Raw genomic sequence first — 25,021 nt, 5'->3', positions numbered from 1 at the left:
TTAGAGTGGCACTGTTTTTGAGTTTTTGTGCCTATGAATGAGTTTATTTTGATTTTTAAGGTCTTGCATCCCGGAACTGTCATACAGAATTTCCCACTGGGGGATAAATAAAGTTTTTGGAATTTGAATCTGAATCCTCAGCTTTAGTCTTGGTAATTTTTTTTTATGTTTTTACTTTAACTTTCATGATTGATCAAGAAAATTACACTGTGTGAAGGTTTATTGGTCAGAGGATGACATAAGTGTGAGGTTTTCACTCCTGTGAGAGTGTTAATGTTGCAGATAATACTGTAGGAACTCACTTTTGAAATGTATTAGCATTGTCATCGTCTTCATTCACTGCCTGCCTGGTCACACTTATCAGCAAGTCCGATCAAACAGAATAGTTTTGTTTGTTCTTTGTGAGTAAACTGTTCGTCCGGCTGGCCCCAGAACAGCCTGCAGTGGATCTCACGACAGACGAAAAGACGGCCTGAATGTGTCTCTTTCACAGTTGGAGGTCTTAGCGAAAGCCTCAGAGCGCATTTTTCATCGTGACAGATTCTGTGAATTCCTCCAGCGTCGATGCCCCCTTGTTAAGTTATCTCTTCCGTCGGTCTTCAAGTGCCTCAGAGAAGACACCCCAAATTCCTGCGGCTAATTCATTTCAGTTTGGTTTTATTTGGCCAACGAACTGCAACAAATACAGCACACAGCAAAAGAGTTGGTTTTCTTTTTAAATGATTAGATTTTATTTCTTGGACTAATGTACCAACAGTCCAAATGCTGAAGAACAGGAGGTTTTCTGTTCTTCCTGTTGTGCCGACATCGTGTGAATCCACCATCGGGTCTCGTGTCCGTGGAAAACGCTTGTCGCTGATTGGCTAGCAGCTGTGTGTGAAATTTGAATGGACAAATTTAGAAGTTTGTCAGTGGACTCCCTGACTGGTTTTTGTATATTTGTGTGTAGACTGGCAACAACAACTGCACTTGGAGGTTGATATCGCTGGTCATCATGGTTTGGCCCTTCAGCTGCACAGCTACACCCCCTCACTACACTGTGTGCTGGTCCACCTCCAACCTCTAATCATGGCTGGACTCCATGGAGGGAAGAGCCACATCCCAGAGAGGGGTGGAGAGGGTGTATCAGGTCTTCCACCTTTTGGCTGGATTTCAGACAGAGTTTTGACACCGTAGTGCTGAGCAGCTGCATGGAAACAGAAACATCGACTCGTCCGGGTGTGAGTTTAGGTGGCTTACTACTACAGTCAGCAAGGAAAGCTGAGTTTCTTGCACGTCTTCTCTCATTACAGGCAGCAGTAACTGATCAGTGGAAAGTAACCAAGTACACCTATCCAAGTACTGTACTTTAGTACTGTACTGGGGTGTGATATCTTGATTGAGATGCTGTTTCAGATGTGGCCTGCCAGCTGGTGTGTGATGTTTACTGCCTGTCACCACCAGGGGTTTTATGGCGCGAAGCCCTTTGCTTTGCTTTAGCGCTGAGGCTGCTCGCCCTTCGCATGCTGCATTTTCCTTAACCTTCATGAAGCTCTGATCTCCGAAACCTAGAGACCGGAGGCTAACAAGGTCGAATATGTTCACACGTGAATCACTAAATGGGGCATCATTTGTCTATCTACAGAACTCTGCTTCTTTTTCTCGTAAATTGTTCTGCGTTAACTACGTTGTGTGCAACTTAAAAACCAGACTCAAATTCCTTGCATGCGTGCCAAGACTCGTTAGGACTGAGGTAGCGTGAAACAAAATTGACCAACATTTCTTAAATGATGTGGTCTTTCTTTCCCCACCAGGCTGCAATTTGGTATTTTAATGGTTATGGTTTGATAGACAAACGACTGTTCGACTTGTCAGACAACTAGCTAATGACTTTAATGATGTCGGCGTTATATTTAGCTGTGCCAGTTCCAGTTCCTCCGGCCAATGGCTCACTGACATGGCTTGCGACCACGCCTAAACACGGCAGATCAGTCTGTGCTGTCATCAGACTCCTGTGCTGGCCCTGCTACAACAAAATGCCTGCTGGGATGGGAGGTTGGCTGTTAGCTCAAGCACCCATCCCAGTTTTTTTTTTTTTTTTTTTTATATCAAAATTTTGCAATATGCTAAATTTAAATTTTGCAATATGCTAAATTTAAAAATCAGAAAAGTTCAGGAGTTCCCTGAATTTCACCTCTGCAGAACTTTCTTCTTCTCCCAGCAAGCCCCACAAGGTCTAGCAATAAAGTGCTTTAAGCCCAAGATGGCTAAGTTTGGGGTTAAGACCATTATTGGACTCTCTCAGCACTAAAGCTCTGAGAAAGTTCTGCCTAAGAGCCTCAATTTTGGGTTTGAAAGTCCCCTGTGAGTCACAGCAAAGTGAAATATTTGATTAAACAGGATGGACTGCAGTGACTTGGGAGAAACTGCATGTTTTTGTTGTATACAACATTTCCTTCACAGGCAGCTTTTTGGGCAGTGGGAATTAAACAGGCAGCATTTGAATAAAGTTAATAAAGAACAAAATCACATTTTGTCCTCCTTATGGTAAGCGAACCAAACCCAGACCTGATATTCAGGTTCTGATGTCCCCTTATGTTTGTGTTCTCCCTGGTGTTGTTTAACTGGCTGTAACTGGATCTGTGATCTACCTTCAGCCTGACAAGCATTCATTGATTGCATATTGATTGGAAATGGGTTCATCATAGCCATCCTGAATCTTTCCTCGACCACCATAGCACAAGGTTGTGGTGAAGCCGTGGCTGAAAAATATGCCAACAGTGTGATGCAGTTTGCCATGCAGGTGTTATACATTGGTTCGAGTTTCCTCTCACTTGACGTAATCGTTTGGCAGCTCAACTGGGCGACATGAAGGATGGGAGTGTGTGAGAGAGTGAAAGGTGGGAGGCAGGCTGTTGAATTCAGCAGCAATCTGTGAGAAGAGAAAAAAAGGTTTTTCTCAACCAGGTGGCTCGCGTAAAGCTGAGAAAAACAAGAGCTGAGTTTGTCCTTTGAGATAATTATCTGTTTATCTGCTCACGGTCCGCGGGACTTCCCGTCTCCGTCTGAGGGAGTTTGACACAGGTGTCCTCATTTGTCCCCAGTTTAATGAATGTTTCATGTTTTTGATTTACCTCACAAAGAGAGCCTTGTTTTGATTTGGGGCATGTCTACATTTTTAGAAAGATTATTGTCTGCACTCGGCAGACATTGTGGGCAATGTGAAATATTTCAGCTATGTTTCTTTTATAATAAAAAGCAGTTGTCGAGGCTTTGGATCAGCAGAGTACTTCAGTCATGCAGCACCGAGAACCTTACGACCATGTGTCACTGAAACGCGATCGATCCTTTACAGGAGCTTTGCCTTTACGTAGCCTGGCCGCTGAACACTTAATTAGGAAGACAAACCTCTAGCAGGAAGTGACATCGACTTTGACACTTGAACCAGTGTGGACCTGATGCACAGGACCACATGAGCATCTGTCCAGCCTTCACGATTATCCACGTCTACGCTAAACAGACGAGTTAGCCTCATAATCCATCGTTAGACTGATTTACTTTCTTCATTTCATGCAGTATAAGCCTATTACCAGCATGTCTGTGCTGATTCTGTGCATTGTGACGTGGATTATCTGTGGTTTCCGGGATGCTGTGAGATTTAGACGACGCTGTCTGATTGCGTGGATTTTACTTGCAGCTGAGTTGGCTTTGAGTCTGCTGTCACCCCTGGTTTGACACGTCACTTTCCTGAAGTCTTTTCACATAATTTTTTTTTTTTTTTTTAGCTTTCAATATCTCATTGCGTTCAGGTTGGCTTCGCGACAGGAGCAATGCAGATCATGACATCGTCATTGTCACGATACAAACGGACTTCTTAATTATGACATTTAAATCCACCTGTCTGCTTGAGCTGCCAGGTGGGAAAGTTACCTCGTACGGCTCACATGTAGGTCATGTGTTGTGTTTTCCACCCTTTAGTCAAAGTCCTTAGTGTCGATGTATATGCTCCCCTGTCAGTCTGTTCTTACTTAAATAGCGTTTTCAGTGTGGCAGACTTGCACCACACAGCATTATGTAGCCAGTCACTGGAGGCTTGAGGAGACTGCTGAGTCAACGTCAGCATAACCCTGACTGTCATCCTCTAAAGTAATACAGGGATCCTACAATAAACATTTATGACTCTTGGTTTATTGGCAGTAATTACTTCAAAGTATATGGATTGCATTATTTTGTTAATATGTTGTACATAATGTAATAATTATAGAATTGGATTGTACGCAGCTATCAGTATCACTTGAGTGAATTTGCAGCTCTAACTTGTTATTTCAGCTGTAAACTGAATGTGGTGTGGACTGCCGAGAGCTGTTCTTTTGAAGTTTTTATTGATGGCCATATCATCTTCAAAAAGATGGCTGTTGCATAGTTTAATTTTGTCCAGAGTGCAAAAGTTTAGTTTCCTAAAAAGTGCTCAGTCATCTGAGCCCCTCCGAAGGCCGAGGTCCCCTCTGCAGCACTTGTCATGAGAAAAAGAATTAAAGGCTCCTCCAGTCCAGTGGGGGAGAAATGCTGAGTCACTGATGCTGATGTCCTGATGGAGGACGCATAAGACACCCAGTGGCTATTTGTCCCGTTTACCTTCATTTTATATCTTAATTTCAAAATAATTAATCGTTTTTAATACCAATTGTCAAAGTAAATGTTTTATTTTATCTCCCAGATTATAAGAGTAATGTTTCATCGGGTCATTTTTATCTTTACTCAAGAAAACCTCTCAGTGAAAGCGGTTGTCACTTCACGCTCTGCCTCAGGTCAGCCATACGCGCTGTTGTGATGTGACGGCGGAGCCTCGCTGTTATTGGTCGACGCGCCTCCCTGAACGCCACGAGGATGAGACGGGACAACTCCAGGGAGCGGAGGGGTGTGAGGTGGAGAGGCAGGAGGTGTGCTCCTTTCTCTCACGGTTTCCCTGCCGACATGGATTGAGTGCAAGCGGTCGGGAGAGAGAGAGAGAGAGAGAGAGAGAGAGAGAGGGAGTGAACAAAAACACTAAGCTGCCAACCCCTGTGGCAGCAGAGGGAGGGAGGGAGGGATAGAAACAGCCTGCAGTTAGCACAGAGACGTTTACATCCTCCAGCGTGGTGTTCGGCTGCTGAGCTGACCTTGCACAGCTCAGACTCGACTGTTTGGAGCCTCGGGCGGTCGCGACCATGGATCCTGGAAGGTCTATCCAGCATGAGATCAGTTCCCTCAAAGGTACTCCTCGCCTTTTTCATGTTTTCACTTCCTCAGACTGTTGTCATCACCATGGTATGCTTTCAGGACCGCCTTGTTTTCCCACAATCCCTGTCTCGTGAGGACTTCCTCATTGTATGGATTCAAAGTTCAGTTTTGAAGGTTTCGGGACTGTTGTGTTAAATGGTGGAATTATCAGCTTTTGTCCCCCCCTCTTGCTGTCTGCATATTTTCGTGGATAAAAGGAATGAAAAGCTTTTGTTCCCCTTTGTGTCCAGGCGTGACCAGGGGTCAGGGGTAATGATTGTGCTGAGACGGAGGCTTTTACGAGTGTGTGTGCGAGATGCTGCGGGAGGCTGCTGCTGCTGCTGCATGCGGCACATTGAATGCGTCTGCGCCGGGAGATGCAGAGCAGACCGGCTGCTGCTGCTGCTGCTGCAGCATCACCACAGTGACAGCAGTGATACGGGCCAAGTGTTGCCCTGCCCCTCAGTCCAGCAAGGGATCGTCAGTGCAGAAAACCTGGTTGGAGGAGCATGACTGCAGTCGCTCTCTGTTGTCGTCTACCGCTTGTCAAGGCGCAGCGTGGTTGAATGTTTCTTACAGTTAGTGTTTTCGTCAACAGAGTTTGCTCCTCCCACCTCCCTTATTGACAGGCGTCTCAGTAGTCTGATGTCACATGTCAGTATTGACTGAAACGTGTTTGTAGCAACAGTCAGAAACTCTCAAATGTGCGGTGAGTATTTAATGTGGTCCAAGGGCTGAGATTCATTATCAGTTATTTTGCCCTTTATTCTCTAAGTTAGTTGTTTTTTAGTCTATGAAATGTGAAAAAAATCCTCATTCATTCCAACAAAACAAATCACTCAGGTATTCAGTTTACTCCAAGACAAATTAAAAAAATGATTGGTCCACTTGTTGTTTTCACTCTACATCCTAACTGAAATTAACAAAATGTTCTTTATTCATTTCAGGAAAGCACAGTTGACTGGTTGTTAAATGACAAAATGTTTTTATTTTTGTCATTATTATTGGTATCAGAACAGAAACTCTGGTGTCATATCCACACTAATATTCTAAATTTCTTGCTGTGTTAAGACTGACATTTACCAAATAGAATTTTAGTATTTTTGTTAATTGCTCAATCTATCAACTTCTCTTTCTTTTTTTCCCAGAAATTCATAAACTCTGAGTAAAGTGCAGTTTTAGTCTGTCATAGCCTACAGGTACCAAAGTCTGCACGGTTGGTATATCCAGACTTTATCAGGTATTCAGGTCATGGAGAGTTTGCTAATTTTACAATGAATAAGAGCTCTCCATCTACATCTCATTGAGCAGGATTAACAGCAGACTGGCTGACATTTATAGACACACAAAGCCTCCAATTTGAGGAGACAGAACCCGACCAGACTGGTGAAAGTGGCTCAGAGCCTTTTTGAAAGCTGCTCTGTGTGGAGCTGAGGTTTGTGTGGAGTAGTCTGGCCTGGCGAAATGTGGTAACACTTTGGAGCCCGCTTTCCGGGCGGTGGAGGCATTTAAACGATCCTGGAGAGGGATGTGAAGAAGTCCTACACACCCGCATAGGCTGAGAATGTTTTCCCCAGGGCTGCGGAGACAAAAGCTCCCTCGCTTCACTGAGCGCTCCCAATGGAGTTACTTAATATGTTGGACACCGCTGCTTACTCAGTGCAGCCCACTTCATTTGTAAGCATGTCAACACCTCAAGACCATCGCTCCCATTGTCAGCTCTCGTCAGCTATTCTCGGGCACTTGGTACAAAATAGGCTCTTTAGCAGCCTGTTGCTGGTCTCCTCCTGCAATGTGTTGAGACATGCAAGGCCACTATGGCTACGTGGCCTTGGTTACTTACCGCTGGCAGGCTCATTTTCCCTCTCTGTCTTAGCTCTTTCTACCAGCTTCGGGTCTTGACCCAGATATTTTGAGCTCATTTCAGGCTTATGCGGATCTCTGAACAGCTACTAAAGGAAAGTCTCTCGGAAAAAGAAAATTCCACTGAGCTGCATTTAGCACCATCTTCTGAATAACTGAACGACATCCACCTTAGATTCTTTATTACTTTCATATTTAATTTAGACTCTTTTTCCCCTCCTAACATGATAAGAACAACGTGAACACAAGAACTTCTGCTATGAACCTGCTGTCACTCTGACTGTTTTGACCTTTGGCCTTCGTGGAGCTGAGCCATTAGTTTTGTCCACCTCCATCTGCTTTGGGATTTCTGTCCGGCCCTTATCACCGTGTTTTCACCAACAGTGCACTGTTGTGAATGACGCTTTCTGAAGGTTTTGTGCTGGTGAAAGGAAGGCGATAGGGCTTTTAAGCAGGGCAGGTTCAAACCGTGGATATCCAGTTAAAAAGGGGCTCAGGTCAGGGGTCATCGCACTTGACCTCTGAGCGGTTTAGTGTTACAGACTTACGTGGCAAAGAGGCAAAGTAGCTCCCTGACATTTGGCAGGTTCAGCCTTGGATCCTTACTGCGACCTTCATATGCGCACATGTTTACAGGTAGCAGATTGGTTGTAACATTATCACATTAAGAATTATATTTTTATTATTTATTTTTAATTAATTAATTATATTATATTTATTTAAAACTGCATTTTTGCGTTGAGAAAAACCTTTGAAGCCGAAGGGAGAAACTAAAGTCATCCAAAGTGATATTATAATATCTGACATATGAACACACTAATAGGACTTTAACTCAGTTTTCCACTGAGCTGAGTCAGTTTAACACGTTAACAGCAAGTTGACACGATTACTGACCATCTTTCAGATTAACACAATCCTGGAAAAAAAATCTCAAACTTTGGAAGTTTTAATTTTCATTGAACCCAACACTTTCGTACAGCAGATTTTGCAAAGTGACCTGAAAGTCAAACAACATGTTGTTGAGCGCGGTTTGAACATGTTGCTCACATTACAACACTTTGGACTACATGAATTTGGTTTTGTTCGGTGAAGTTGTGTTTACTGATGACACCAGTCTTGGTTGGCTCATTCCCTCTTTTTGCAGTAACGGTGAATGGCAGGGTCAGCCCTTGTTTTTACTGTATAATGAGTTATGTACTGTATGTGACAGCTGATCAGGAGTCACCTGCAGCCCTGAGGGCAAACCATCGCATCCAACAGGAACAGACGCGGACAGGAAGTGCTTTGTAATCTTGGTGATACATGAAGGTTGTTTACAAAATTCAGATAATTTATTGAGGGTTTGATTTTTGGATACTACTGGTGCAAAAGTGCAGGCTGTGCAGGTGTTTTCTCAGCCATAAAACCCATACTTACGGTGCCTTTGTTCACAGGGCTGCAGCATTCAGTTGCACAAATAAGCAGCATGTGGGTTCCCCTTAATCGAATTTGTCACGTCAGAAATAACAACACGTTTAACATCATGACAGGGTTATCATGTGGTTCTTTGATGACCTACAAGCGTATGGGTTGGATCTGAATCTGTAATCTTGGGGGAGAATGATTTGCTTTCTTAATACTCCTCCATATCCTGTGCATGTGTCTCTGCAGTCCTGCTCTGGTTGATATCTGCAGATAAAACTCCAGTCCAGCATTAGATCAGACTTTTCTCTTTCCTCCACTGCTGCATTCTCTGCTCGCCAAGAATTTCCCAGCATAAAATCATCCATTAAGACGATGCAGGGGATAAATAAGCGGCTGCTGCAGGTGGGACCGAGCGTGAGTGCTCAGGAGTAAATGAATACATATGTTTGTGAAATCTATATTGTTTCTGTTCACATTTCTTTACGGTTGTAGCCCCCGAACGCATCACGTGTCATTCAATCGGTGTGTCTGTTGATGATGTTGCTGATGCACACATCCTGTCTGTATTTCATGCTCGGAGATGAGAGGCTCATATGTCACTTTGCCGGTCTCGGTAGCAGCAGCATTCAGTAGCTCACAGATGCTTCTGCAGCCATTTGAGCTGCAGGAACTGGTGGACGTCAGTGTTTCAGATTCCTCACCTGTTTCTGTCCAGCCAGGGGGGATGATTAACTCCAGATGGGATAACTGCAGTCATATTGTGCAAAGATGTGTGCTGCATGAGGAAGGCATCAAAGGGTTTATCCCACCCTGATAAAATCAATATTTTGCAAACGCACTTCACTCAACCCTGCATGATGTGTTCACATACACAGTATGGACAGCTATTTAGAAATCAATCTCTTAACGGTCAAACCAAGTGAGTACACACTGGAATTGATAGCCTACTTTTAGACTTTTGAATCAACACCCACAACTGAGATTTGTTTAGTGATTGTGTGAAGATGATGGAGTAATTTCAGCTAAAAGGGAGGAGGGGGGCTCAGTACCAGAAAACATAGACCAGCCCAGTCAAATTAAGACAAATCCTTTGTACTAATTTAGTTCTGCGTGTAATGAAGAGTTTGTCCTCTGGGTGTGTAATTCAGTCTGAATGTGTGGTCGGCTTTGGGTCTGTATTGCCCAGTAATGTCAGCGTAATCCGGTTGGAGCTGTCAGTGAGCCTGTCAGTTATGCTGGTTGATACGTCTGGCCACAGTCCTAGTTGAGTGGCCTCCTAACTTAGCTGATGTGATTACATAATCTCATTAACCTCAGTTTCCTGTAATTCAGAAGGGCAAGTGGCCCGTTAATTTAGCACATCCTGTCTAATCATCCACTCCTTCCTGTAATCCTCCGCTCGGCGGGACATTATTGCACCTTTTTATTCTTTGTTTTGTCAGGGAAAAGGGGATCTAGGGAACAGGGAAATGAAACCAGGTCCCTGTTGAACCACTTGTAAGACAAGTTTTAAAACACTGCTGCATCTGGGTTTTCCCTGAAAAGTCCAGGAGGTGGCGCTGTTAATGAAGCTACTGAGAGCTGATTCACATTCCCAGTTAAGAGCAATAAAGACAGCTTCTATTTCCAGATGAGATCAGGCTTTGTGTTTCTTTTTAAAACACTTTATTTCCCTCTCAAAGGCAGTTACGTTTTAAAGAGTTTTGGATCAGTGGATATTTCACTCTGGATCAAACTGCACTGTTGCTAACTGTGTTAACTCTTTTCTCTCGTGTTTTTTCTTTCTTCTAGGTAAGTGATTGTTCCTGCCCTTGAAACTGTGGGTTTGAGTCGTGGTTCCCGGGTGACGGTGCAGGTCAGTGGGTGGCAAAGGGTGAGCTCCACCTGTATGTCCAGCACAGTAAGCTCTCACCTGTTTCGTCTTGTACAATGGATTGTGTTAATGTGGTGCCCACGCTGTCCCCGTACTGCTGAATGTTTCATTACAGCATTACACCTGGCCTGGCTTTGAAATGAATGCAGCTTTTTATTTGACATGATAACGGCAGCAGCTGGGGAGCTGTTGTTGCTGGTGGCATGAAAAGGCTGCAGGATGTTTGTCATTATGACTCTTTGCTCTGAAGCCAAGTGAATCAACTGGATCTGATCAACAACTCGAGGCTCGGTCTCTGTCTGTCTCTGTCTCTGTACTGTATCTCAAGTGAAATCTTTCACCCCTTGAGAGAGGAGGGAATCACATGTGCTGCACAGTCAGGTTTTATAATCTGACGGGCCACTTTATGTGTGATATTGGGGATAAAACTAATTATTGTTTTCATTTCTTTAAGTTTATACAAACATACAGTGACAAAAGATCGTCAAAATTTCTTAGAGCCCAAAATGACATCTCAGTCAAAACAAAAGCTTGATGATGTTGTGGAATAGCGTGGAATCATGGGAGTTGTTGTCCTCACAGCCATCAAAATCTACCAGGAAACCATGAAAATCTGTCTAAAGTGAGTCAGGCAGAAATGTTTAAAGACAACTTCGGCTCGGGCAGCTTCCTTCCTCGCTCTCCTACGTATCACCTGATGTGTTCCCGGACGTTAAAGCAACAGGGCGACCAAATGAAGCGCACCTTTAACGTGAACTTGTCAGCCTCTCTGAATTTGGTGAAAACGTTCACAATCCAACAAAGCATTAAACAATTTAGACAGTTTAATACTTTAATACCAAGTCACTGATCCTCAAAATTGTTGATTAATCAATCAATCAATCAGCCAATTATTCCAGCATTAATTGATGTTTATAGACCTGCTGATCAGCTCTTATGCCTCTGTGCCTGATACACATGATATATATTTACTATATTTTGCTTACGGTATGCAACTATCCAGAGTGGGTTTTATTCAAGCATCAGGCCAAAGTCATACTCATACATTTGTTTTTACCCCTCCTACTGACATTTAAGTTTGTCAGTAATAGTGAGTTATAAAGCCCTCGTCTTTGTGCCACTTCCAGGACTCGCCTGGCACGAGACGGAGTTATAAAAGCTGCAGGGGCTGTTTGTTCGCCAACCCTCACTGCAGGCAAGACCACAGACGACCGCCAGCAAGGCGCCCTGCCATGTGAAAAAATGTACTCTTTCCTCAGAAGGCCTCTTCTTTGCCACTCTCCTCCGGGCAAATTGCAGCTACTATCATGCATTTTTCTCATGGCGGAGCAAAATCCGGGAGTGATCTGGAAAAGTGCCGAGAAGGGGTGGGGTGGGGCGGCGAAGTCCGTGAAAGGATTCATTTTAAAGTAACCCCTTTCACACTGTCAGGGTTGGGTTTCTGAGGAGGACAAAGCTGATGTATAGGACTCCACTAATGGCACTGCACACACATCATGCTGACAGGGCGTGGCCCCTGGGTGGGTTGTCAGTACAGGAGTGTCATCTGGGCCTTTGCCAAAGTGCCTCTGAGTTCTGTTCTCGTTTATCTGGCAGTGAAAAACAACATTGTTGTGCCATTGTGAGCGTATCACCCATTGCCTTGAAGTCTCTTGGTTCATGTCCTCGCAGTGGCTGCAGTTGAAGACAGAGTTTCTTCTTTATCTGATAGTTGATTGGTATCTAAGAGGACAGTGAGAATGACGGTATTTCAATGAGCCATGGAGCTGTCTGGATCGAGGCCTTGAAGCCGAAGCCTGAAACCAAAGTGGTTTTAGTTTTGGAGTGAACAGGCCCATTTCAATCGTCTCTGTGAGCGTTAAATAACGACTTCGGCCACAACTAAACCAACACATGTGCATCCTCCTCTCCAGCTCCCTGTTTCTCTATAACTTTTTATGCTCTGATGTCAAGTTTAAGCAGTCATTATGTAATACTTTGGTTTTGAATCTGAAAGCCAAAAGAGCACGTCAGAGAGCAACAAAATGTCAAAGAGTCAAAAATCTAAATGTTCATAGATTTTTTTTCCACACCACTCCTGCAGTATAATTGACTTCTTGGTTGATTGGTATTTTTATATGTTACAATCATACCTGCCGATCGTACTGCCGGTGAATAACTCAAACTGCTTCTTCTAGCTGAGCTTCAACAGATTCTGAGCTATGAGGAGGAAGCATGATGTGTAGAAACCATAAGTGTTCCAAACATAATTAATACTCAAAATACGATGGTTTAGTGTAGGATTCCTTTAAGGACACAACTTGGTGTTCTTGTGGTCGGGTTTATATTTTGGCTGCGTCTCCAAAATAATGTCAGAGTTAGTCTGCACCCACTATATCCTGTTTCGACGCTGCCAGTTTGCCCGTTTTCATCATCTGACACGTTTGGATGGTCAGTTTGGGTTGCGTGGAGATGAGCCACGAAGTGCCTCTCGCTTCCAAGAAGACTGTGTGTTTTGAGTGTTGCCAGTAGCAACGCTATCATCCCTGACCACTGTTTCGGCCGTTTGCTCATATTTCTATGGTGTGTCATGTTTCCATGGTTGCAGGCATTCCTGGTTGGCCACACCTTACCGAGCATTTGTGATGAGTCACTGCAGTGGCCACTTGCTCTCTCTCTCTCTCACACACACACACAGAAACTCTCATATTTCCTTTTCGTCGGTTGCCATGGTGCTGTTCCTCTTAATCACACGATCGCTCTTATGATCTGATTTGGCAAACTCACAGCCCTGGCAAAGGGCAGTCTTCCATTAGCCGCCGTCGGCCATTTTAGCTTGATGATCTTTCAGGCAGGCTGGACCTTTGCAGAAGCATTTCAACCACTTTAAACACTTAATTATATCATTCTGTCAACACTACAGTTGCTTCATGCCTCCCTCAGAAGCCTCTTAGGGGTTTCTCATAAAAGCTCTCTGGTTTTGCCAAAATCGTGGCGCACAGTCCTGCGAGCGTCCATTAGCTGCTCGCACAGACAGCCATTTTACCTGAATTGCCCTCCAGCCGGTTCATTTTCCAATGCTTTTATAACTAACAACACAGCCTGAGTGGTTTGCGCAATACCCGTTCAAACTCCGGCTCGTTTGTGCCTCTTTGCTTTGCCATGTCCAAAGCTGTTGAGGATTGAATTTATGATGTATTTCTTCATAGTCAAATAAAAAATATTCCCATTGTTGGTGCAGATTTAGCAATTCATCATCGCATGTTGCAAATCCCGTTTCAGAAAAGTTGGGAAAAATGTGACTCTCATCACCTTTGTGTTTAGTCAATGTTTTCCACCATCTGACTGATATCACTTCACCCTGCAGACAAAACAACACTCTGCAAATGAATCAGGTTCAGCTTCTTGCTCAAGGGAGATTTGCAGTCCTGAAGGTGTGAACCCACGAAAAGCCTGGGTGGCCTCACTGGCCTCCTGAGCTGAAGGCTCCTTTATTGTACAAGCAAAGCTGGTTTGTGTCAGTGTCAGCTGGGCTACAGTCAAACAGTCATTGGATACAACTGTCAGGTTCTGGGTGCCTGTTTGTTAGAGATACGACTGCATCTGCAGTGAGTCACCTTCATGTCAAACAGTGATATTTGATATTTTTGATGAATTGCACATCTTGTCGCTCAAAGCAAAGTTGTTTTACTATTCAGCAGTACATGAAATCTGTGTGAAGCCGCTGCCTGAGTGTCAGTGACAGTTTCATCTTTGTATTGTGTTAACTAGTGAGTGACCAGGATTGAAATGTGGTGATAATGTTATATGATTCTGTTAAGCTTCGCTCTTTTGTGTTATGTCTTTTTCTTATGTATTAACCACATAACAATTATTTCTTTGTTTGGAGGATAAATAGAGAAAGCATAACCCTGAACGCCGGGCTGAAAAATGATGCACAGCAGCAGATAATCGGTTTGCCTCGGGGAAAACTCTGTACTTCGAGTCAGTAAAAGATTCTGAATTCAGTGATCATGAGGTGAACAGATGTAGGAGTCAAGCCCAGAGCAGAGAGAAGAGCACAGGTGAAGGTAGATGAAGCAGCACCCTTTTAACCTATGCAGGGGAACCGGCTTTTGCTTCAGTTTAAAGGAGCGTTTCTGTACTTGCTCATGCTTACTGAGCTGCACACTGGGTGCAAGTTAAGGATTGATGCTTGCAGAATAGTCGGAGAGGAGATCACCAGATGTGTGTGTATATTGTTTAAGGAATATTCCTTCCAGCGTTTTTCCCATTGCTCGGTTTCCAAATGTCGAAATGCAGCGTTGCATTTAACGACTTGGAAGACAACCATATAGCTTAAATTACGCGCTGTAAAGTCTGCGCTGGAATGCAGAGAGCTCTTCATCTGCCAGTAGAGTTGAATGGGTTTGTTGTAAAGCAGCCACTGTCACCTACGCTGGTCTCCATTCTCTCGTCCTCTGCCACTCCCTCCGTGGCAATGAGCTTTCATCAGAGCTGAAAGAGGGACACAGTGACGTCCAACCTCTTTATTTATATCCAGGCAATGTTTGAACATGCTGGCCTGGCTTCGCCGTCACACATTGTAGTGTATTAATTACTGAGTGGTTGATAAATGAATTGTGAATGAAGTAAATTTAATGAATTTCTGTGTTTATAGAATACTTTGTGTGCTGCACGCTTTATAGATGAGAGCTTAAGCTGTGAGAGGTTTGACACAGGTACAAACTGTTTCATTTCTCTACATCTACGGTAGAGATCAAACAAGGTCTGTTGTTGCCGCTGTTTTGTTTGATTTAGAGCCACAGGACAGGTAATGGAGAGCACATGGAGATGAAGTCTCTGCTTCCAATGGACCAACTCAACACAGGCCTCGGGGTTTCAGATTAATCAAAATACTGCCAAATTCTTGCACTGTGAGAGATGTTTTCTTCTATCAAAATAGATTTTATGTGCTGTGCCATGCCATGCCATATATCATGACTTTACCCATCCTAGCAAGGCTGCAGCTGAGCCCTGTTTGTGATTTGTGATTCATTTTTCCAGATATCTTCACTTACCACTTCAGTATATCACTTGTAATATTACTATGAATCAGTCAATATCAAAATACCAGGGTACTTTCTGCACATCATTTGCCTGGTATGATCAGCAGTTATTGTTTTATGCCCCAGAAGGGTGGGGTTATCTCCATCTGCAGAGTTCACCACAAAGTCTTTGTAGCGCTTCTTATTGTATTTGTACAAAGTGCAATGTAGGCCACATAAAGACCCTGTTTAACTGTAAGAATCACTGGCTGACACTGTTTAGCCCAGACCTGCTGGTGTCCTCAATAAGCTTATTGCCTGTTCTGCATGCTGTTACTCCCACCAGTTTGTTATGAAACATTGCACCCAGAAGAGCAGGAATCTGTTTCGCATGACAAACAGTGTGACAAATAAACATGTCAGAGGTTATTTACTTTCAGGGGATTATGTAATAGTCGCAGGGGATGAATTATTAGAACTGGGACTTTTTGAAATGGATCTCTGACGCAAGACGTTCTGCCATATTTGCAAAACTTGAAGGTTCTCATTCACGCCATCACTTTTTCGGTGTGCAGTCTTGGGTTTTTTAATGTGATCTGCAGAGGGCGCTGCAGTATGTGCGGTATTTTAATATTTTTGATAGGATGACACTGGTGACAAAGGTGCAGCTGTCAGAGGAGGGCACAGTCCTACCCACCTCCTTATTTAAAGGAAAATGGGAAAAAAATCATCATCTCCTGCAAACACTTTCCAAACCTCCTGCTTGTATTTTTAGCCTCACTGGAAAGCCGAGGTTACGCTGGACACCATATTGTTTCCAGTGTGGATCAGTCTCAGAGGAGGCTGACTAACAGAGACTTAAACACAGGCACAGTTGTCTTTTCTTGTGGGAAAGAAATGACTTGATGGCTTTTCCATTTATGTTTGCAGTGTTGGCTGGTTGGGGATGTGGGCTCTGACTGTTGAGGGAAAAGTAAGGAGACCAGGGATTATGGACTCATTCAGTATTCTCATAGTGGTTTCATTTTAGGTTTTGTCTTTCCAAAAGAAATCCAAAAACTCTGACACGACTTCCAACCTTTGAAGACAAATTGTAACTTTGACAGTGTGTTATGTTGGTCAGCGTCAGCAGTTCCATACAAAGACTCCTGTTCATTTCGTAACCTTGTGTTTGGTCAAAGAGACATTTTAAAAACCATTAAACTCTTGCTTTTAAAAGTTGTAGACTTCTTCCAGCTGTCCGTGTTATGTGTTGCGTTTTGTGTTGATGGTGGTTTTCCCCTCTGGTTTGTTGATAGTGGGTTGTGTGTCATCTCACCCGCCTATCAATAGAAGTTCCTTTTTATCTGTCAGATCCCTTCCTCCCCTGGATACGCTCGACCTGGTTTTACAAACAGAGCAGCAGTTGTACCAACTTTCTCAGCAGACACTGTGATTCGTTGTTATCAGTTTGAAATCTGTACACCAAACAAAGGATGTAATGTTTCTGAAACCAAATTAAATAAAATGACAGCAATCAAGAGCTGGAGTGAAACCTTCAAGTCCAGTTCAGTGCTTCTGACTAATTTTGAGGCCTGACACAGGGACATGTTTATTGTTGTTAAACATTATTTAAGATATAAAGATATCATGGCCTCACACCCACTAGTAATGCATTTGTTTGAAGACAAAACACATCAGAATGTAAAACTGTCCAGGTGGCACTTTTTCAAATTATATTTTTTATTTAAATTTATATCTATTTTATATATCCTCGTGAGTTAAATGAAAGTGCCGTGTCTTACAGGGAAGTCTGGCTTCAGCCCCACAGATTGGTTTTGTAGTGTGGATTATATTATGCAAATTATTTCTGGCAGATTATTTAAATGTTTAAACAGGTGTTTCTATGCTGTACATTAGCATGTGTATATAGAGTTTACTGCATATTTATTAAATCCACAACATTTTACTGAACATCCGTCATTGACCCAGATTCATGTAAATTACTTTCTCAATGCCAAGAAGCTGTATGTAATGACAAGGTTATTTCAGTGCTTTTATTATTTATTCTCTGGTATTTTTAGACTCTTAAGGCTACAGACCATTCACAGCCAGCTCAGCACCAGGCTTTCTCTGGAGCATTGATTTTTTTCCTGCATGGCCTTAGAGGATTGAGAGTCATAGAGTTCTGTATTAATGTTAATCAATACAGCCACACAGTTTTTGTGCAGTATACTTTATGGGGTACCAGTTTAGGTATGATTGTCCTTACAAGTTGGAGACGTTTTGTTGATGTACAGACATACTGGAGGTTCTCAGCTCTTGGTCACCATTGTCCAAGTAAAAGTTAATAGCACTTGAGCTGTCTGAAGGTAAATGAGAAGGTAGAGACCACATACATTTGACAGATAGGCTTAATTAATAATTGCTTAATCCTTTTAAAAAGATGTCACCAAACCATCATCGGTTAGATAATCAATTGGTGTCTGATTTGCATGCCTGCTAACTATGGGATTGTTGAAAAATGAAAATTAGAACTACATCATTTACAACCCTAATCCTCACCAGTTATAGGTAATTTACTTTTTTACAAAAGCACAATCCAGGCTATATGTGTTGTAAGTGTTGTATATTATGATTAAAACTGGCAAATGAAATTATGGTGGGTTTTTAGCATCAGTGCCCATTAGCCACACAGGATACAGACCTTCTCTACTCGACTCCCTCTGATCTCTTTGGTTTCTATTTGCATCCTGTGTGCACACACCCCCTTGGATTCTCCTCCTTTCTTCCCTCTCTTCTCTCGTCCACACACTTTCTCTTTCGACTGGGGACTGAAAAAGGTAGGAGGGGTTGTGAGCATCGCTGTTTCTCCATGCTGACTCATGTTGACAATTTGGTAGATAGATCCTTCATCAGAGTGAAGCAAAACTGATGCAGAAAGAAAGATTTTTGAAAGGTATTGTTTGTTTTACTGTATGCAAATACTGAAGTGGTGGTAGCCAGCAATATTTAAAGAAGAAATTCGTAGAAGAGCTAAAAGAAGTCATCTACAACTCAAAATGGTGGCTGGAATGGTAATGCCCTTAGCCGACCTGAGGGCAATCTATGAGCTTCTCTTTCGAGATGGTGTCATTGTGGCCAAGAAGGACAAGCGTCCACAGTCCATGCACCCCGATGTCGAGGGGGTTACCAACCTAAAGGTGATCTGCGCTATGGGCTCTCTCAAATCTAAGGGCTGTGTTAGGGAGACTTTTGCTTGGAAACATTCCTATTACTATATTACCAACAAAGGAATCGCATACCTGCGAGATTACCTGCACCTTCCACCGGAGATCATGCCTGCGCCCCTTCGACCTGTTTGGCGCCCTGCATCATCTGCTCGAGTCCATATTATGGAAGGCCCCAAATCCTGCATCCCAAAACCCAAATCTGGACAAGAAAGTCGAGAGACCAGGATGGACAGGCTCATTTACCGCCACAAAAGAGTTGGAGAACAGAAACAACAATCTGAGAGGCCTCCAAGAAACTGCAGAGGTTCCTACCACTGTGATCCATCTGCTGACCGGCCTGGCGTTCAGACACAAGCCGTCTTTGAAAGGGAAAAAGATGTCTGCAGAAAAAGTTCAATCAAGAGGGCCAAGCAACCAGTTTCTTTTGTCCCTTCATCTTCAGTTCTACCGAAGTTCTTCAAAGAGATGCAAACTGTTCACATGGCTCCCTGTGCCCCAGTCAAGGAAGACCTGCAGAAATGTGTTAAATTGACTGCTGTTAACCTACCTGCAACTCTTGAAGACCTTGAATGTATGAAGATGCAGGAGACTACAGTTAAGGAGACCACCAAAGATTTGATCCCAGATGTGACAAGAGGAGAAACCTTGAATCTAGCCTTGGAGGTACTTGGAAAGATAGAACCTGAGGTTGACCATGGTGATCATGTGGCAGTAGACCAGCAAACAATCCCTTTGTTGACAGGGCTTAGTGAAAAAGAAGAACAGGATGCTAAAGATGAAGAAGGCGTTCTTGAGGAAGTTGTAGTGACTGAAGATACTCTTGAGATGATAAAACAGCTAAATGCCAAGTCTGAGTCTGACCATGACTCAGCAACTTCTCCACCATTAGTCTCAGACCTGACAGAGGATGTGGTGCCTTATGACTCTGTTGATATAGAGGATACCCAGAAAGTCATGGAGAAGACCATTCCTATAAAGACCATCTCTAAGTTTCATGTCATCTCAGAGACCTCCTCAAATGAAGCCTTTGAGACAGGCTGGCCTGGCCCTGTTGTCCCTTCAGAGGGTTCGGATGCTGCCTTGAAGACCACTGAGGACCATGAGAAGGAGCAGGTCTGGCCTGACTTCCTGGAAGGTTAGAGCTTGTCTTAGTTAACGTTCCCAAAGTATTAACACTTTGATACCTTTTTGATACCACATGTTTAAAACAATAAATACAGTCTGCATTGGAAAACATCAAAATTATAACTGATAAAATGAAAAACAGATCTACAGTCAAATTATTAATTCTGGGATCGCCACAACCTTAGTCTTAGTTCTTCCTCCGTGTCCTCTGTTTGTTCTTCTTCCTCCTCTGCAGTAGAGACTGTATGGATGTTGCTATGGACACTGCTTGTGTTTGGGAACTTCAGAGAGATAATTTGATCTTCTAACAATAGAAGTAATAGTCTTGTCATTTTCCATACAGCTAAATAGCAGTCAGACTCCTAATTAGCTTTCATGTTACTGGATGCATGAAGACTCGTGCCACTATTGAGGGCAAGTTTTATATCTACATTGAACCTCATGTAAGAATCCCATGACTGATTTTATTTAGATGTCAGTGACAACTGTGTATTAGATGTCCTGCAAAATTAGACCACACTCTCTCCTGGCATTTAATGTTAGCCTGTGATACTTAAAATCTGCTCTGTTTTATCTGTACTTCTATCTGTGAATATTTAGAAAAGGTTCCTGACTCCTCCTACGAAGGAGGGCAAAATCAAACATAAAGCTGCGCCTTGCGTGTTCGTTTATGGGTCTGACAGGCAGAAGCAGCGGATCATTGGGTTAGGTATTTAAAGCAAGTGCATACATGGGCAATCATATAGTATTTATTTATAGTACATGAACACACACATCCAGTGTGTCCAACATTCCCATGGGGAACCTTGTCTTTGGCTTTATCTTGCTAGATATATCAAGGCATGCTAATAAATATACATACATACAATTATTTAGTTTAACTTAGGAACTTAAAAAACACAATATGGTAGTAATATATGTTGTAGGTATTTCTAATTCTTTACTAACATAGAGAAGTCAGAATTTTTGGTTTTCTAGTCCAGAAACAAATCTGCAGATTTTTTTAACTTACAGATTTCATTTTCCATATAGTGAAGTGCATATACATGACTGATGGAGTTCATTCTGCCATCTGCTGGGGAAAAAGTAAGCTGCTGTAAATACTGTCCTGATACCACACTGTGTGTAATTTGCATGGATGTTACCTGCACGTTAGGACAAACCTTGTTCAGTCATTTTCTCTTTAACTTTAGGAACAACTTCTCATGTAAATATTTATGAAGACTTGGACAAGTTGTTAGCTTGTTGATGACACATTTAACTGCCAGGGTTTACCTTAATAAGCAGCCCGCCTGAGAACTTTCCGTTTTCAGGGCTGATATATGACTAAGCAAAGACTGGGAAATGTGAGTCCAATTAAGCTACACTCAGCTTTTCCTGCCTTTGCCTCCACAAGAAGGGCGACGCAGCAGAAGCAGTCCAGATGAGAACATGTGGCAGTTGCCACCTTTCATCTGCCCTTCTGTGTTTTAGCCCAGCCTGCAATGAACGTAAACTCCAACATTTTAAAAAGACCATACTGTACTTGAATGGCACAGCCACAGCAGCACACAGTCACAAACCTGCCGTCTCTTAGAACTGTTGCATTTATTACGTGAAATCACGTGAGCTACGATGGAAATTGATTATACTAGAGACTTCATGGAGGCTTTGATTCAACACGGTCAAGGTAGGATGCCTTCGTTGTTGGAACAGTTCTGTCTTCTTACCAAAAGGTGTCAGCACAGAAATGCTTTATGGTGAGTTTCGACTCTCTGGCTTGAGGACCAGAGAGGATGAAGCAGGTACGGGTGTGTCAGATAACAGACCGGGACAGGACTTTGTGTCTGTGATTAAGTGACAAAACATTATTTGAAGTGCTCTTAAGACTGTTTTTTTTTGTTTTGTTTTTTTTTTCAGAGTTCTACTGTATGTATCTGGTTTATTCTCTGAGCGAGTGTTTATTTAAAATAGAGTGAAGCAAATTATAGTTCACAACTTTACACTGAAGACCTTGAGTTGGACACCACCCACGCTGCCTGGCTGTGTCGGGGATCATGTTGCCTGGTGTTAAATCCAAGGGGGTGTGGGCTGCAGGAAGGTCCCTGACTGGCTTCTCCTTGTCTTTCCACTGCACACGTTTGTTATGGGTGAACGCAAGGCATCACAGTGAAGTATGAGGCCTGGGCAGACTCAGAAATAATGAGCAGCTGCATAGATAACAAGCCTCAAGATACACAGACTGTGTGTTGCCTTGAAGAGACACGGAATTTGAAGTTTTGCTTGGTATTGGCAGTTATCGATAAGGGTGCAGCTAATTATTTTCCAGTCCAAAACCAAAGGCATTTAACTTGCAATTACATAAAACCAAGAAAAGTTGTAAATCCCCAGTTTTGAGAAGCTGAACTCCAGTGAATGTTTGGCATTTTTGCTTGGTGAATGACTTTAATTATTCTGTTAAATTGTTGACAGCTTTTGTCACTTGACGAATCGTTTTTTCCGGCACCGTTTATCATTAGCGTGTCATAAAGGTTACCGCAGCCACGTAAGGCGGGCTTCATGTTCTTATATCACACTTCAGCACATCTGAAACACAGTAAGACCAAGATTTATGGCCAAAATGAAGTGAGGGATTTATGATGATTCATACTGCTGTATGTATGTAAAATGTGTATATGTGTGTAAGCTTTACATCAGAGTCATTTCTATAGTAGTCATATAGTATGATCCTTTTCCTGTGGATGTGGGGGCATAACTGTACTGCCTCCAACTTCTTTATGGCTTCCACAGTGAAGCCTTTGTTACAGTAGCTTGCTGGCAAAAAAAATTACGTTTTCCGCTCTTTGTCTAAATCCTGTACAGGGAAAAAAAAAATGTGAATGTGTCCCAGGGAGTTTCTGCAGTGCTGCACATGGATTCCATCCAGTGGCGCTCGTCAGAAAACCACCACGCATGAGATGCTGTTTCCACTGAGGAAAGCCTCACAAATTCTTGAAACTCGCAGCGCTGTCTAGTTTTTACTTCCCAGCCGTGCCTCCGCTTCTCTTTTTTTTTTTCTGTGCTTTTTCAGCACGCCCCCCTGGTTTTAATCAGAACATAATGTCGTGAGGTCAGATTTGACTCCTTGGCAGTTCAGTATTTTCTCTAAAAGTTGTGAAGACGCTCAGCAAAGATGGACTTGTGCTGCTGTTTCTGTTCAGGACCACCAGACGGTAGGTTTGCTCTTTACTGGATTGTTTCATTTTAGATTTTGTAGGACTGCATTTGGGGATGCTACAGCGGGAATAAACTGAGTAGAGTTGACTTTCTTGATTTATGCATGTCATTTGAGGACAATGCCTCTCCCAGCATCAGTATATATTCAGATTAAAAGAGTCTTCTAATCTTACCTGTGCTCTTAAGGAAATCTTTGTCATCATTTAGTGATTGCATTTTAAATTAAATCAGAATCTTTTAACTTAACAGACTGCATGGTGATGTGAAGTCCGACTATATTGCAGACGTGTGGGTATGGAGAACATGTGTCACATTATGTGAATCTGAGCAAACGCATACCATGTGAAGGGAGTGGGAGTGGGCTGACTCCTCCTACGAAGGAGTGGTGGAATGAATTGATTCCAGACATCTGTACTGCTCCCTTGGTTTTATTCCCTTTGCTCAGACTTCACTGCAACTAATTTGCCATTTTGAGCTGCCAGCTTCTAAGGCTTTGGGGATTTGGTTGACATTTTCAGACTTGGATCATATTAGATTTCCCCCAGAGTGAGTGAACTGCCAACATGTAAAATCACTCAGTTACAATCACCCTTTCTTCTGCTAATCTGCACTTCAGCCTCTGCTCCCTTCTCGGGCAACTTTAAATTCAGTCATTCAGCTGTAACTCATAAAGGCCATGAAGGCCTGTATACAATAAGATTATTCTGAGTTCTCCTCTGTACATAAATTAGGATTGTGCTCACACCAAAGGCAGCTGGGTGGGTGAGGGGGTCTTGGTTGGAAGGTCTATTTCTGCTTGTTTTATGTGGCACGGTTGGCGTGTGGCATTGCAGTGCCGTCAACGTGCCATCACGATGCTGGTCTTGGTGTTGGGTTTCTGCGTGGCTTTGGAGACGAAAAGTGACCCTGTTTCGAGGGCACACCATCTGATGGTCCCTGCTCGATGTTCTCACAACACAGAGAGCAGCAGAGATGCTGTTTTGCCCGCAGCGAGATGCTTTTGATGTCTCGACAGTGACAAAAGGGCACGTTGTGTGTGTGCACTGTTAGCCTTGAAGAAAAATATCCCTGTTGTGTCAAGGGCTTGAAGTCCTTGCACAGCTCTGTAGGAAGCCCTGAGGCGACACTAGGCATGGTACAAAAGGCATGTTGCTTTAATCCTGAGAACCTGAGGTGAAAATGCTTAGCGAAGAATTCGCTGGTGATCGTGCAGCGACAGAGTGGTTGTAGTTATAGCTGACTGACGGGTTTGAAAATGTGTAAATCACTTCGCTCACGGTGACACTGCCAGAAAGGGACTCCGTCAAGCTGAAGCAGCAGTATTTTAATAACAGGGCTTGACCAGGGGAAAAAATGAAAAGCACTTTCTGATTTAGGGGTTAAAAAAAGCAGTTGGTATTTTGAAGATTTTGAAATGGTCGGTGGTAAAACAGTTAAATACTGCAGGCTTCTGGGAAGCTTATAGGCTCTGGATGTCCTGTCCAAACATAAGGAAGCAATTAGGGAAGCATAGTAAAGTTAGAGAACGAGAATGAAGTGATAGTGAGGGGAAAAATAAAATGGGGAGGCACGGCCTCAGTGCAAAATGTTTGGAAAAAAGAGGAAGGGGTTGGCCTTGGATGATCTGTGACTCGTGAACCATGATGGAAAATAACTGCAGAGGCTTCAGCGGGTTAAAGTAAATCCTATGGAGTGAATGAGTTGGAAACTTTGACTGGCTGAAGGTGAATTTCACTCGTGCTTAGTTTTGCTTCTTATCAAGGCTGACCCGAATGTGTGTGTGTGTGTGTGTGTGTGTGTGTTACACAAAACAGCCTCATATATTATTAACTCCTGCAGATAGGCTGCAGCGAGCGAGGGAAGCAGCGAGCCAGTTGCTGTAGAGAAAAACCAGTGGAGTCACTTGAGCCGTGGACGAGGACAAAACGTCTTTTGAACTCCTTTTGAACGCCTTGTCTTGTGCTGGACGAATTAGAGCTAATTTTTTAAAATAAATGCAACTTAAAATGACAAAGGCGAGTGGGTAGAAAGGACAGAGAGGACTTGTTGGAGTATAAAGTACTGGGAAATAGGAGAGGGAGGGAGGGAGGGAGCCACTTCTGCCA

The 25,021-nt window shown here is 43.1% G+C and overlaps 2 protein-coding genes across 6 annotated transcripts in view; both read left to right on the top strand.

The window, feature by feature from the left end:
• The window catches only part of pleca (plectin a), an 88,010-nt gene that overhangs the window by 18,380 nt on the left and 44,609 nt on the right, over positions 1-25,021 (top strand). Inside the window, exon 1 of one of the 5 annotated variants that reach the window (XM_046416880.1) lies at positions 22,661-22,912. The exons of the other annotated variants lie outside the window; for them this stretch is intronic. Within the exon in view, the coding sequence (XP_046272836.1) occupies positions 22,873-22,912 (40 nt within the window). The 5' untranslated portion in view covers positions 22,661-22,872. Of the gene's footprint in view, positions 1-22,660; positions 22,913-25,021 lie in introns of those variants that run through there. 5 annotated transcript variants of the gene reach the window in all.
• On the top strand, positions 17,145-19,781 carry LOC124074219. The gene has a single exon (XM_046416893.1). The coding sequence runs from the start codon at positions 18,426-18,428 to the stop codon at positions 19,734-19,736; it is 1,311 nt and encodes a 436-aa protein (XP_046272849.1). The 5' UTR covers positions 17,145-18,425; the 3' UTR covers positions 19,737-19,781.

The sequence above is a fragment of the Scatophagus argus genome, chromosome 17, assembly GCF_020382885.2.
Source record: "Scatophagus argus isolate fScaArg1 chromosome 17, fScaArg1.pri, whole genome shotgun sequence".
NCBI lineage: Eukaryota > Metazoa > Chordata > Actinopteri > Scatophagidae > Scatophagus > Scatophagus argus.
This window is presented reverse-complemented; position numbering and strand designations above follow the sequence as displayed.

Coding starts and splice junctions, on each gene's coding strand:
- LOC124074219 (XM_046416893.1), top strand. CDS start 18,426: ATGGTGGCTGGAATGGTAATGCCCTTAGCCGACCTGAGGGCAATCTAT.